Consider the following 12,805-nt stretch of genomic DNA (forward strand, 5'->3'; position numbering starts at 1 on the left):
GCTTAGGACGAAGGCAGCAACAAAATGTACTTTAAACACCTAAAAAAAAATCAATATCAAAGTAACCAGTGGAGGCAGCGGTAGACCTGCAAGTTCGATGGAAAGGGCTGTCTGACGTCAAGGTAGATGAAAATATTACACTTAAACTGGTATTGATTTTTTAGGTCCGTTTTCCTGCTGCCCTCATCCACAGCAGTACATTACTCTGCTCCCGTGCTGGCACTCCTGTCTGTTTCTGGAAACTGGGGGCGTGCCGGCTGCTATTTACTGTAGCTAATACACTAAGTACCTCATACAAACCACTTCAAAACATCCAAACTATCCCTGTATGAGAAAAACAAGCATCGGAACACACACACTATAGGAACCATTATTAAAGCAGGATAGGTGATATTTTCATGAAGTGAATTTCTTATTTACTCTGTCCTCTAGACAAAGAGCATGACCCATCACTTATTCCTGACCTCCAAATTGGACGTTGCCAGGCGTCAGCGTTTCCCAGACCGCTTTGTGGACGACATCGCTGCACTTGTGTGTGCCATCAGTGCAGACATCGCCAATCGATACCAGAAGGTAAAAAGCCCGCAATCCACAATACAAGCAATTAAGGAAATGAACGGCTGAAAGTCCATTTCTTTTAAACAAACTAAGTATTGAGGAATAAAAGATGGCCAGAGGTTGTTTTTACAGTTTTTGTCCAAAAGAAAGTTGCCTCGTCTCGTATGTAATGCTTGATCCATCATTTGCATCCATGATTGAAATAACCCAATATGTCTGTTTATCTTCTGATATCATATCTTCCCTTTCATGTAATCCTATGTACTCCTGCTCATTCCCATCCCCCCCTCTCTCTCAGGATGTGGAGCTTGTGGAGAGGCTGAATAGCAGTCTGGCCTTCTTCCTGAATGACCTGCTGTCTCTCGTGGACCGGGGCTTTGTGTTCAACCTCATCCGCTCCTACTACAAACAGGTGTCTGTTACTTCCCTCCCCGTTGGCCTTTCATAGCAAACACTTTAAATCCCAAAGCTCCCACGCACATTTTACAACAGCTTTTACTGACTCAAACAAACTTGTGTTTTCAAACAGATTGCCAACAAGCTTCACACAGCGCAGAACCCCAGCTCTCTGAACGCCTTGAGGGTGGACTTCACTCGTATCGTCTGCAGCCACGAGCACTACGTCGTCCTCAACCTGCCGTGCTCCACTCTCAGCCCTCCAGCATCCCCCTCCCCCTCCACCTCCTCCACCACATCACAGGTACTGGATACAGTAGAACTGATTTAAACTGCTCATGTTTTATTTGCATATTCTTCTATCTCATCTTCTCCCTCCTATCTTTTTTTTTTTTCTTTTTGTATGAACAGAGTTCAGCGTTCTCCAGTATGGTGCAAGACCAGGGTGTGGCCACCATGTTTGAGCTCTCCGTCCCTTTCCGCCAGCAGCATTTCCTGTCTGGCCTGCTGCTTACCGAGCTCTCTCTCATCCTTGATCCTGATGGCGAAGGGTAGGCTCCTACTTGTTGCACATATAAGAATCAGGAGTGTCGTTCAGTTTCCCCATAGGGCTCATCCGAGTTTCAACTTTAAAATGAAATACAGTACAGCACCATTAAGTACATGTGCGCAGCGAGAAACACACCAAATGTGCTGATACACTTTTATTTTTTGCCCGTAGGGTTTTCTTCCTTCATAAAAAGGCCATTAGTGCTGTTCACTCCCTGCTGTGCAGCCATGATGCAGACCCCCGCTACACTGACCCTCAGGTCAGAGCCCACATCGCTCAGCTCTACCTACCGCTCATCCCCATCGTCATGGACACGTTGCATCAGCTCCACGACTTCTCTGGTCAGCACAACACATGTGCAACCCGCTGCAATTTTTATTTTATTTTTTATGGCTATCCACCTCCTCCGCACATCTATTTCCCCGACACAATGGTTTTATTTCCAGTATTATTGGACCTGAGAGCTCTTTTCTTATTTCTTTCCAGACTCCTCGCCTGCTCGGTGCCGCCTTGCCACCGCCCACGCCGACGATGCCGACCCAGACAGCGGCAGCACTATCAGTCAGTCTGTTGCCATGGCGATTGCCGGCTCCCCTTTGCCGCATGTCAAAGCCAACCCGTTTGCGCTGCCCACAGTGGTGAGTGATAGCGGCAGGGGTCAGGCTGTTCCCCCGGGCCGGACAGACTGACAGGTCACAGATCAGCCTCTGTGTGGGAGGCTCTCTGACACAGACACTCACTCGAAACACATTTGCATTCCTCCCTCGTTGCTGTTCTCTTTCTGAATAACTGCTCCTCTTAACCTGTAGGTGTCTCTCTGTCCTTTTCCTTTTTGTTGTACACATCAGATTAAAAGACTGGCACTGTGTTTGTGTGTTTGTCCTCACCAGGCCGGGCGCCAGTCCAGCTCTCTGTCTGCTGAGTGCAGCCGGACTCTGCTGGTGAGTTTCCTGTGGGTTCTGAAGAATGCCGACGCTGCTCTCCTGGAGCGCTGGGTGTCCGACTTATCTGTGCTGCAAATCAACCGCCTGCTGGATCTGCTGCATCTCTGTGTCTCCTGCTTTGAATACAAGGTACAATAAACCAGGCACTGTCCCGACTATGAGAGTCACCCATTGAGTCAGAACCAAAGGACAGATGTCGGCGAGAGCTACACACATGTCAGTAGTTTCAAGAAAGTTACCTGTCTTGAGTTATCAGTACTGCAGGGTGATGTAGTTTTATTTTTATTTTCCTTTTTAATAGGCAATGTTGCAGAATGTAAAAAAACTTCTTTTTTTTTCATCAAACCCAGTTGTTTATATGCATATGCACGCCGTCAGCATTTAAACACCATAGTACTTGTGGCCTGTTTTTATTGGTAGTTTTTAACTGCATGTATTTAGTCGAACACATGAAGGTAACTCCCTCTCTTTTATACTTTGGAAACTTGTTTGTCCTGATGTCTTTTGTTGTTTTTTGTCCCTGTCCTGTGACGTTTGATGGTTGTTGTAGGGGAAGAAGTCTCTGGAGAGGATCAACAGCCTGACCTTTAAAAAGTCTCAGGACATGAAGGCCCGACTGGAGGAGGCCATCCTGGGCACCATCGGGGCCCGTCAGGAGATGGTCCGCCGCTGCAGAGGTAAGTAGCACGAGAGCAGCCAGTAATGTGTGTGTGAGGCGTTTATAAGTTCACTCTCATGGGAATTGTGATTTGTTTTCTCTCCCAGAAAGGAGTCCCTACGGCAGCCAGGAGAATGTCAGGTGGAGGAAGAATGTCACTCACTGGAGACAAAATACAGACCGAGTCGACAAGTATGTTTACTTTAGTGAAATTACTGGTAGATTTCTGGATTACAATCTAAATTATAAAGAAGGAAAGATAGACTGTCTCTTCATCTAAAATGTGCTTAAGTGTGGTACTGATGGTTGTGAAATAACAACTCTTCCAGGACTAAAGCTGAGATGGAGCAGGAGTCTGTGGTGGATGGAAACTTAGCCACTGAGGCCTCTCTGATCGTACTGGACACACTGGAGATTGTAGTCAAGGTAAAGCAATCGTCATCATCCTCATCACACACAGTGCTGTTCCTTTTTATGTCGACTCACCTTGCTGTAATGTGTTGTGTGTGTCTCTGTCAGACTGTGGTGGCTTCAGAGCTAAAGGAAAGTGTTCTGGGTGGAGTGCTGAGAGTCCTCCTCCACAGCATGGCAGGCAACCAGAGCGCCCTCTTCCTGCAGCACTGCTTCACTACACAAAGAGCGCTGGTCTTCAAGGTACACGAGTGAAATGTCTCAATTATCGTTTGCTGTCGGTTTATTAGTTGTTTTTTTAACATCTAATATTAATACAGCTTAAAATATTCTCACTCAATGTAATTTTTCTCCTGAGTTGTACTCGGTGTCTCACACCTACTGAGTTATTTTAACGCTTTTTAGGGGAAACAAACTACAATATGTGTATTATTACTTAAAGGAATATTTCACGCACAAAATGACCATTTGTATATTAATTACTGTTACCTTGAATACAACTTTTATTTTGCGTGCCTCCATGGTGAACGCAGAATCTGACAACAGAGTAAATCCTTGATGAATTGAAGTAAACGGGGGCCGTGTTTAACAACAGCAAAACTATATCAAAACATTGTTTAGTAACTCACACAACGGTATAATGTATAGTGTCATTTATCCAGTCATATGCCCACTGCATCCCAAACACATCTTTGGTAAAACCTTACTATTTAAAACACTTCAGACCAGTAGCACGCATTCAAGAAAGACAAAGTGTCTTCAAGAATTCAAGGTAACACGGGTTCAGTAATTGATAATCTGGTCATTTTTGGTCGAAGTATTAATTGACTCTGCTTGTGTTTTACCCGTGTACAAACAACTTTAATTTTAAAGAAACAAATAGTAAATCATACTCAATATATTTGTGTAAGGAGTGTGTGTTTGTGTCTGTAGTTCCCAGAGATGCTGTTTGAAGAGGACACAGAGCTTTGTGCGGACCTGTGCCTGCGTCTCCTGCGTCACTGCAGCAGTAGTGTCGGCTCGGTCCGAAGTCACGCCTCCGCCTCTCTTTACCTGCTCATGAGGCAGAACTTTGAGATAGGAAATGTAAGGCTGGATTCTGTCTTTGCATTGTAGATTTGTATTTTAATGTTCTTGTTATAACCAGGGACTTGCCAGTCAACAAAATGGATCTACGGGACACGTACAGGATGCTTTAGGAATAGATGTGGTGTTTAGTCTCAAAACCTGGGCACATAAAAACCAGGCACGTGCACGTTTATAGCATTTATACAGCTCGTGTACAAATGTGTTCTCAGTTTTCTGCTCACGGATACTGTTCTGTGCACCCACCTGGTTTTTATGTACACAAGTTTTGAGAACATATAAAACGTAAATAGACGTTTTAATACTCTTGTGAGTCACAGTCTGTCCTTATTTTGTCCTCGGACCAGAACTTTGCTCGAGTGAAGATGCAGGTCACAATGTCCCTGTCATCACTGGTGGGAACGTCGCAAAACTTCAACGAGGAGCATCTTCGTCGCTCGCTCAAGACGATCCTGACGTACGCTGAAGAGGACCTGGAGCTGCGCGACACGCCCTTCCCAGAGCAGGTTTGTAACCGCCTCTGTATGAAGTCTCACCTGGAGCTGCAAGAGTTGACAAGACTTATGAACTAATGTGTGCTGTGTTGCACTTTGGAAACTGCAGGTCCAGGATCTGGTGTTCAACCTGCACATGATTCTTACTGACACTGTTAAGATGAAAGAGCATCAGCAGGATCCAGAGATGCTCATTGACCTGATGTACAGGTACGGTGATGCACATTAATAATGCCTGTATACAACAAGAAAGTGTCACAAATAAGCTCTCTGATATTTAATATTTCTTTACAGGATTGCAAAGGGCTACCAGAACTCCCCTGACCTGCGTCTGACGTGGCTCCAGAATATGGCAGGAAAACACTCTGCGAGAGGGAACCATGCTGAAGCTGCCCACTGTCTGGTCCACAGCGCAGCGCTGGTGGCAGAATACCTCAACATGCTGGAGGATTGCCGCTACCTGCCAATCGGTTGTGTGACGTTTCAGGTCAGTGCATGCTGTTTCATATGGTGACTCTACTCACAGCAGTATGGCAGAATGACATTTGAAGATGTCCCAAAACTGGATCACCAAGACGAAAACCTGCGATTGTGAAAGATTCATGTCCTTAAAAATGTTCTGTTTCCTCTGTTTTTCCTTCAGAATATTTCATCCAACGTATTGGAAGAGTCGGCCGTATCGGATGACGTCCTGTCTCCAGAGGAGGAGGGGATTTGTGCTGGGAAGTACTTCAGCGAGTCCGGTCTGGTGGGCCTCCTGGAGCAAGCAGCTGCCTCTTTTAACATGGTACGACTCATATTCTCCAACCACATGGTGACAGACTGAATGTTAGCACAGCGCGAGGTTACAGCATTCACATGGCTGAAGGGGTGTTATGTGATCGGGTGGCATGTGTAAAACTAGCTTTCTGTTGTGCTGTAACCCCAGGCCGCCATGTATGAGGCCATAAATGAAGTGTACAAGATTCTGCTGCCCATCCATGAAGCCAACAGAGACTTCAAAAAGCTGGCCACTGTCCACGGGAAGCTGCAGGATGCCTTCAACAAAGTCTACAACCAAGTGAGTCGACAGTTTGTCCCTGAAATCACCAGCAATTAACTGCACCGTTAAAACGAACTTCATTCCTTCTTATGTGTCACCTCTTTCTTTCTTTCTTTTTTACTTTTCCAGAGTTCAGGATGGGAGGTAACGCGTACATTTGTTATATTGAGTATATTACATTTAAGGTAAAACAAATTCAGAAGTTCTTTTTAATTTGTATTGACAGTGTTTTATTTCTTCTTCTCTCCTCCTGTGTGAACAACATGTTACTGGTGAGTGAAACACAGCTGGCTTTGACACTTTGACATAGTCGAGTCACTGTTACAAAACACTTTCCATCCCTTTTTGAACCCTCCTACTGTGGTGAAACTACATTTCATCAGAGATATGTATTTTCTCTTTGTCCCATAACATTTCTCTTCCATTACTAGATATGATGTCATCTTAAAACAGTAACAAGAGAGCTTTCTCATCTGTGTACCTCCTAAGAATACATTTTTTAGCATCGCCTGGACAAACAAGCGACAAGGTGTAAAATCTAAAAATAATTCACGTAATGAGCCCACATCTCAATTTTAATAGAAAAAAATGATACCTATTGAAATTATCCTAGGCTGCTAAGAAAAGTAAATATGTAAAATAAAGTCAGATCATTTGGAATTCACTCAACCTCTGCACTCTTAATTAAACCGTCTCACACTTTTTGTCCCTCGTTAGTGCTCAGAGAATGTTTGGGACCTACTTCCGGGTGGGTTTCTACGGCTGCAGGTTTGGAGACCTGGATGAACAAGAGTTTGTCTACAAGGAGCCGTCAATCACCAAACTAGCTGAGATCTCCTACAGACTTGAGGCATGTTTACTACTCACAATACCAATAAAGGTGTCATTAATGATTTATGTGAAACCTATTTCTAAAGATGACAATCTCTTCTGTGCACAGGAGTTCTACTCAGAAAGGTTCGGGGATGACTTGGTTGAAATTATCAAGGACTCCAACCCGGTCGACAAAAACAAACTGGATCCCAACAAGGTAACGATATATATATATATATATATATATACATATATATATATATATATATATATACAGTAATCAATGTTATATGACAAAAATGTTTTTCCTGAGTTCTTCATCATGTTCACTCGGTAGAACTCCGATTTAATAAATCAGTAGTTATTAAAGGTAGACGAGAATCTTTCTGATATCTGGGAAACATCACGTTTATTAACTTTACATTTAAAATATCATAGATTATGTTTTATGAGTAGATGTTAACGGTTGTTTTCCTCGACAGCAGGAGACCGTTGAAGACTTTATTTACATCTTCATCAGTCACTTAAAATGTAAATTAACTTATCAAACAGACTTTCCACAATTCACTTAGTTGTTCTGATAACTTCATAAATCAGGACTCTGATATAATGAAATCACGTGTTATTAAAACTGCTTGGAAGTGCTGACTGGCGATGTTTCGGGATGTCAGACAGTAACGTCACACATCTTACTTACTTTATTAAACTTAGTTGACAGAAGAGCCGTTTCAGGCCTGAGATCCGTTCATACTGATGTCAGCTGTGCGTCACTTCACACATGAATTTGAACAGTTGAGGCAGAAAGATTGGATCTGGTTGAAAATGGAACTTAACCTGAGTGTGCTGATGACCGTGTGTGCTTGTTTCAGGCCTACCTCCAGATCACCTACGTTGAACCATTCTTCGACACATACGAGCTAAAGGAAAGAATCACCTACTTTGACAAGAACTACAACCTGCGTACCTTCATGTACTGTACCCCCTTCACTCTGGACGGCAGAGCCCACGGCGATCTGAATGAGCAGTACAAACGCAAGAGCATCCTCACCACATCGCACGCTTTCCCTTACATCAAGACACGCATCAATGTTATCCACAAGGAAGAGGTGGGTGTCTGTTCTGGAGGGATTTCTGGTCAGTTATGAAAGGGAAAAAAAGTCAACTGTTTCTCTCTTCCTTGGTTCTCCAGATCATTCTTGTCCCCATGGAGGTGGCCATAGAGGACATGCAGAAGAAGACTCAGGAACTCGCCTTCGCTACAAACCAAGACCCTGCAGACGCCAAGATGCTGCAGATGGTGCTGCAGGGCTCTGTGGGCACCACAGTCAACCAGGTTCCTGCTTAGATACTTGTAACCATAATGCATTTAAATGGTCATAATCCTCACATCCTCCTTGAATATTGATGCCATTCAGATGGGGTTGAACGTCTGGGTCAGTGACAGACATTCCTCAGCAGATATGTAACGGTTTCTCCCCCGCACAGGGCCCCCTCGAGGTGGCGCAGGTCTTTCTCTCAGAAATTCCTGATGATCCAAAGCTGTTTCGCCATCACAACAAACTGCGCCTCTGCTTTAAAGACTTCACTAAGAGGTGATGACACACTGCACGGCCCAGACTCAGACTGCTGGGTAACTAATAAAATCAAAAACCTCAACTCCCTCTCTTTTTCGTGCAGGTGTGAGGATGCCCTGAGGAGGAATAAAGCCCTGATTGGACCAGATCAGAAGGAGTATCACAGAGAGATGGAGAGGAACTACAATAAACTGAAAGAAGCTCTGGGTCCTCTCATCAACCGCAAGATCCCCCAGCTATACAGAACACTGCCAGCTCAGGCTACGCAAACACACCGGTAACTTGAGACAATAACACACACACACACACAAACGCCTGCGCACAGAAACACACAATGAGCTCATGCTACTTCTCCAACAAGAGCAACTTAAAACCAAACTGTACTATACTCCAGGTCATAGACTCATAGTGACTTGAAAACGGTCACATTGCTCAAAGATTTCACATTCATTTGTGAAGGAAAGTCGGTGCAGCTCTTTAAGTATTAAAGCCTGTTCGGCTATGGAAAATATCACCATATGTTTTTAGTTTTCATCTGCTTTTGGCATCCGCTCTGTGTTTCATGTGAGGGTCTGAGGACTGCTGCTTCATAATGAAAGACAGAGCTACAGTCAAAAGCACCTGCCAGAGTGATCCTTTAAAACTGGGGACAAATGTATTTTTAAAGGTGCCAATTCAGAGTATATTTATTGCCTCCACGTAGCTCTCAACACGGCTACGAACCGGCGGCTCACAGCTAATGATGCTAATAGCGCTGAAGGTGCAAACAGCAACAACAGTGTTTACCTGGGGGGGGGGGACTGGAGGACGGATCGGCCAGGACGGCGTTATCAGCTTTAATCGCCGTATGAGCGCAGTGCATAGCGGCGGCCGTGAGCGAACCAGTGCGGCACACGCACTGGGAATCACATCCATAATATGCACACATGGCCCGACCGGCTCTAATACTCTGAATTTAGAATTTAGCACCTTTAGGACGTAATTGTTTCTTCCAGATTTAATAAACTAAATGTAAATAGATGTTAAAACATGATATTGAGGCAACACTGAATAAAGTGATGAGGTGGTTTTACAGCATTCTTACTCTTTGAAAGCCGATCTAAAGTCATACAGACTTTTAGTGGGGCAGCTTTCACTGCCTTTAAAATAAACAATAATTCAAGTGTCACAGAACTCTTTATTAGACTTGTATATAATTAATCATTTGACCTTAATTCTGCAGGTTTTCAGATACACCTTTTAGCACAATGAACCAAAACACTTCAAGTAAAACAATCTGTATCGTCTTGCTTTTCTCTCGCAGGAACTCCTTCAGTAGGTCCAGTCTCCGCAGAGTCGACTGTTGAGGTGCAGCAAACTGGATAAGAACACAGAAAAACAAGCTTTGCAAATTAGCCACATCTCATCCCGTCTGTTCCCCCTCCCCCCCATTGATTGCACACCAACTGTCACAAGCACACACGCACCGTCCTCTTCCTCGTCTAGTTCGTTATTTTACCCGGCCACCCCCCCCCCGGCCACCCAGACACGCCATAATCCTCCCCCCACCCCCCACTGTCACCATACACACACACACTTGTCACCTCTCTCCCCCGTCACCACCGCTCTCACACCTCTGTAGGAGAAAACTTCAGCTGTTTATACTGGACGGCTATCTGCACTGTAAACACCGACATTCAGAGCAAGGCTCTGACGTGTCAGCGTTTTAAACCAAGCTTTAAAAAGTGCTCTCTTTACAGTAATCTCTCTGAGCTTGATCAGGTTTAAACTTAAGTTTTTACAGGACTAGAGCTGCCAAACACATTTTGTATCCAAATAATTTGGGAGGGGGGGGGGGAGTGCTCATGAGCTTATCTGTTTGTTTTTCTCTCTTTTGCTTCTAGTGTTTGCGTTTGAAGAGGCTGTAGTTTGTCTGTTTTGTGTCGAGGTCTTATTTAATTTGTAGGAGATTTTTTTTCTAAACTATGCCTGGTAGTCACTGCCAGACTTAGTTATTAAATAGTCCCAGGGAGTTTTCTTTTGTTATCAACAGACCAAATAACTGACATTCCTTCTTCCTCAAGTTGTCACATTTATCGGCCCATCTCTCGTTATAAGAATTCATTAAAGAGCGGAGGTGGGACCGTTCTCCGTTCAGAGTCCGGCAGGAATGAACTGTAGTAGCAGTTTCAGAAGGAAAAAGGATTAAACTGTGTTTTTTAAACTGTGAAATTCTCCTGTAAAGCACTGCAGTCACATCATGTTTATCACAGAATCACTGCCGTCGTCCATCACCACCACCCTGCAGTGCAGTCTGATAACAGTTCATTTCTGCATTATGTTTGTGGTATAAGTCCTCTTTTCACTGCATTTGAACTGCTGTCCCTCCAAATGTGTTGTATGTGTCCAACGCTCTGGTTGTGGCAGTTTTGGTTATTCATTGTAACTATTTCCAACTACTGTATCTATTATATTGCACTATTGTAAACAACCTGCAGCACATTAACACTGTAACTACTAAAATATCCATGCTTTTGTTATTTTACAAGGCTGGAAACTGTTGTTTTTTTTACCTACTAGATAAACGTTTTTTTTATTTATTGTCTTTTTTACTGCCTTCTATTAAATTTCTCTTCATACTTCTCTGGTCAGCTTTTATTTTACTGAGCAGAAGATTAGCTTTCCCTCAGTATTATACATTTATCAAAGACTTGTGTGGTGACGATAACTGAAAATATGTAATATTCTCTTTACGAGTCAATAGTGACTTTGTATCTGCAATGCTGGATGACAATAATACATAAGGGACTTATATTTAGATTTATTATTTCTATAGTAGTTACTTTTAGCAAAAGTTGTGTTTTTCAGCAGTTCTTTATTGTGTATTTAAACACACACAACAAAGCAAAAATAAACAAGATAAAGGACATGATGGATTCAGACAGTACATGAAACATAGGACCACCTCAGTGTTCTGGAGTCGTAAACTCTGCTTTTCGTTCTGGCTTTGTAATCAAGAACTAAAACCAGGAACATCTGGTCTACCTCTGTGGTGATTAAATTAACTGCAGTTAACTAAGTGATAGAACAGCTGAAAGTGAGTGTTGATTCACTGATTAGTTCACCTTTTATTGACTTTTGAAAGACGACCTGAAACCCTCCGCCCTCAGGTTCCTCTGCTAAATCACATCGCACAAACACTATCCACCAACCTTTGTGTTACATAGAGGCCAGGCAGAGATGGATGTGATCCAGATGTCTTCCTGGCCTCCCTTTTCCACACCATTAGTCTTAATTTCCTGTGGCGATACGATGAGCCACGTTATAGCCGGCAATGTTGGTCTACTTTACTAGAAGGAAGGGCGCTGCGTTTATGTTCAGGTACTTTACGAAGACGATGGCTCGGTCAATCAGAGGTGAGGGCCGGAAGTTTTCCACCAAACAAGATCACTCAGTACTCTACTGCAGTTTAGTTAAAATAAAGAAAATAAAACTGTAAATATAAAGTTTTATTTTATGTGTATTCAAGCTCTGGTCTCTCTTCCCCTTGAGTTTATTTTGAGGTTTGTAGATCCTTTAATGTCCTTGGAGGTTCTTGGAGTTTCTCATGGTACTCGAGGAATCTTGAATGTTCTTGTACTTCCCGGGAAGCTTGAGTTTCCCTGCTGCTCCTTGCAGAGATCCTAAAGTGTTCAGAGGATCTGGAAGGTCCTCCTGCTGAAGCTCTTTGGTGTCCATGGAGAACCTGGGACGCCCTCGGACTTCCCTTGGTGAAGGTCCTTAAAACACTAAGAGCTAAGAGGGTCATATAATGATGGAAAGTAAGTACATTTATCAATGTACTGTATTTATTTTGCAGATACTTGTTCCTTACGAGATCATTTCTGTTTCATGCCTTATATTTCTACTCCTACAGTTCAGAGTCTTATATTAATTTATTTTACATGCAAACTTATTATTTATAAAATATTATGCACTGTTATAGATTATGCTTAGTGAGTTTATTTTGCTGTTAATACTCCTGCACTTTTACTTCAATAAGATTTATATTGTAGGTCTTGTAGTGGAGTATGTTGAGTTATTGCAACTTTAGCTTAAGTAAAAGAAGGTTCTTTGTGTGGAGGGCCATGGATGGAGGGCCATGGATGGCCTTTAAAGTCACTGAAGTGTTGGTGAAGGTGTTTTTGATTTCCTTGAAGGTCCTGTTCTTGTACAAGTGCATGAAGAAGCATGGCTCCATGGAGGCAAATGAAAACCCTGTGAGGCGATGGAGGCAGACTGGGAGCTCCCTGATTGGCCT

The 12,805-nt window shown here is 43.3% G+C and overlaps 1 protein-coding gene across 2 annotated transcripts in view; it reads left to right on the forward strand.

The window, feature by feature from the left end:
• dock6 (dedicator of cytokinesis 6) overlaps positions 1–11,138 on the forward strand; it is a 28,225-nt gene extending 17,087 nt beyond the window's left edge. The window contains exons 25-49 of one of the 2 annotated variants that reach the window (XM_079178162.1): positions 433–573; positions 857–970; positions 1,088–1,258; positions 1,366–1,505; positions 1,676–1,845; positions 1,991–2,142; positions 2,395–2,577; positions 2,999–3,125; positions 3,214–3,298; positions 3,436–3,532; positions 3,626–3,760; positions 4,451–4,603; positions 4,951–5,109; positions 5,207–5,307; positions 5,392–5,584; positions 5,741–5,884; positions 6,026–6,157; positions 6,269–6,283; positions 6,864–6,989; positions 7,080–7,169; positions 7,822–8,058; positions 8,142–8,285; positions 8,438–8,544; positions 8,630–8,803; positions 9,830–11,138. In XM_079178162.1, coding sequence (XP_079034288.1) covers positions 433–573; positions 857–970; positions 1,088–1,258; positions 1,366–1,505; positions 1,676–1,845; positions 1,991–2,142; positions 2,395–2,577; positions 2,999–3,125; positions 3,214–3,298; positions 3,436–3,532; positions 3,626–3,760; positions 4,451–4,603; positions 4,951–5,109; positions 5,207–5,307; positions 5,392–5,584; positions 5,741–5,884; positions 6,026–6,157; positions 6,269–6,283; positions 6,864–6,989; positions 7,080–7,169; positions 7,822–8,058; positions 8,142–8,285; positions 8,438–8,544; positions 8,630–8,803; positions 9,830–9,872 — 3,333 coding nt within the window. In that variant the 3' untranslated portion in view covers positions 9,873–11,138. The other variant, XM_079178163.1, reaches the window with a different exon arrangement.
• Positions 11,139–12,805: the final 1,667 nt, after the last annotated feature.

This window comes from Pholis gunnellus, assembly GCF_910591455.1.
Source record: "Pholis gunnellus genome assembly, chromosome: 17".
Classification (NCBI taxonomy): domain Eukaryota; kingdom Metazoa; phylum Chordata; class Actinopteri; order Perciformes; family Pholidae; genus Pholis; species Pholis gunnellus.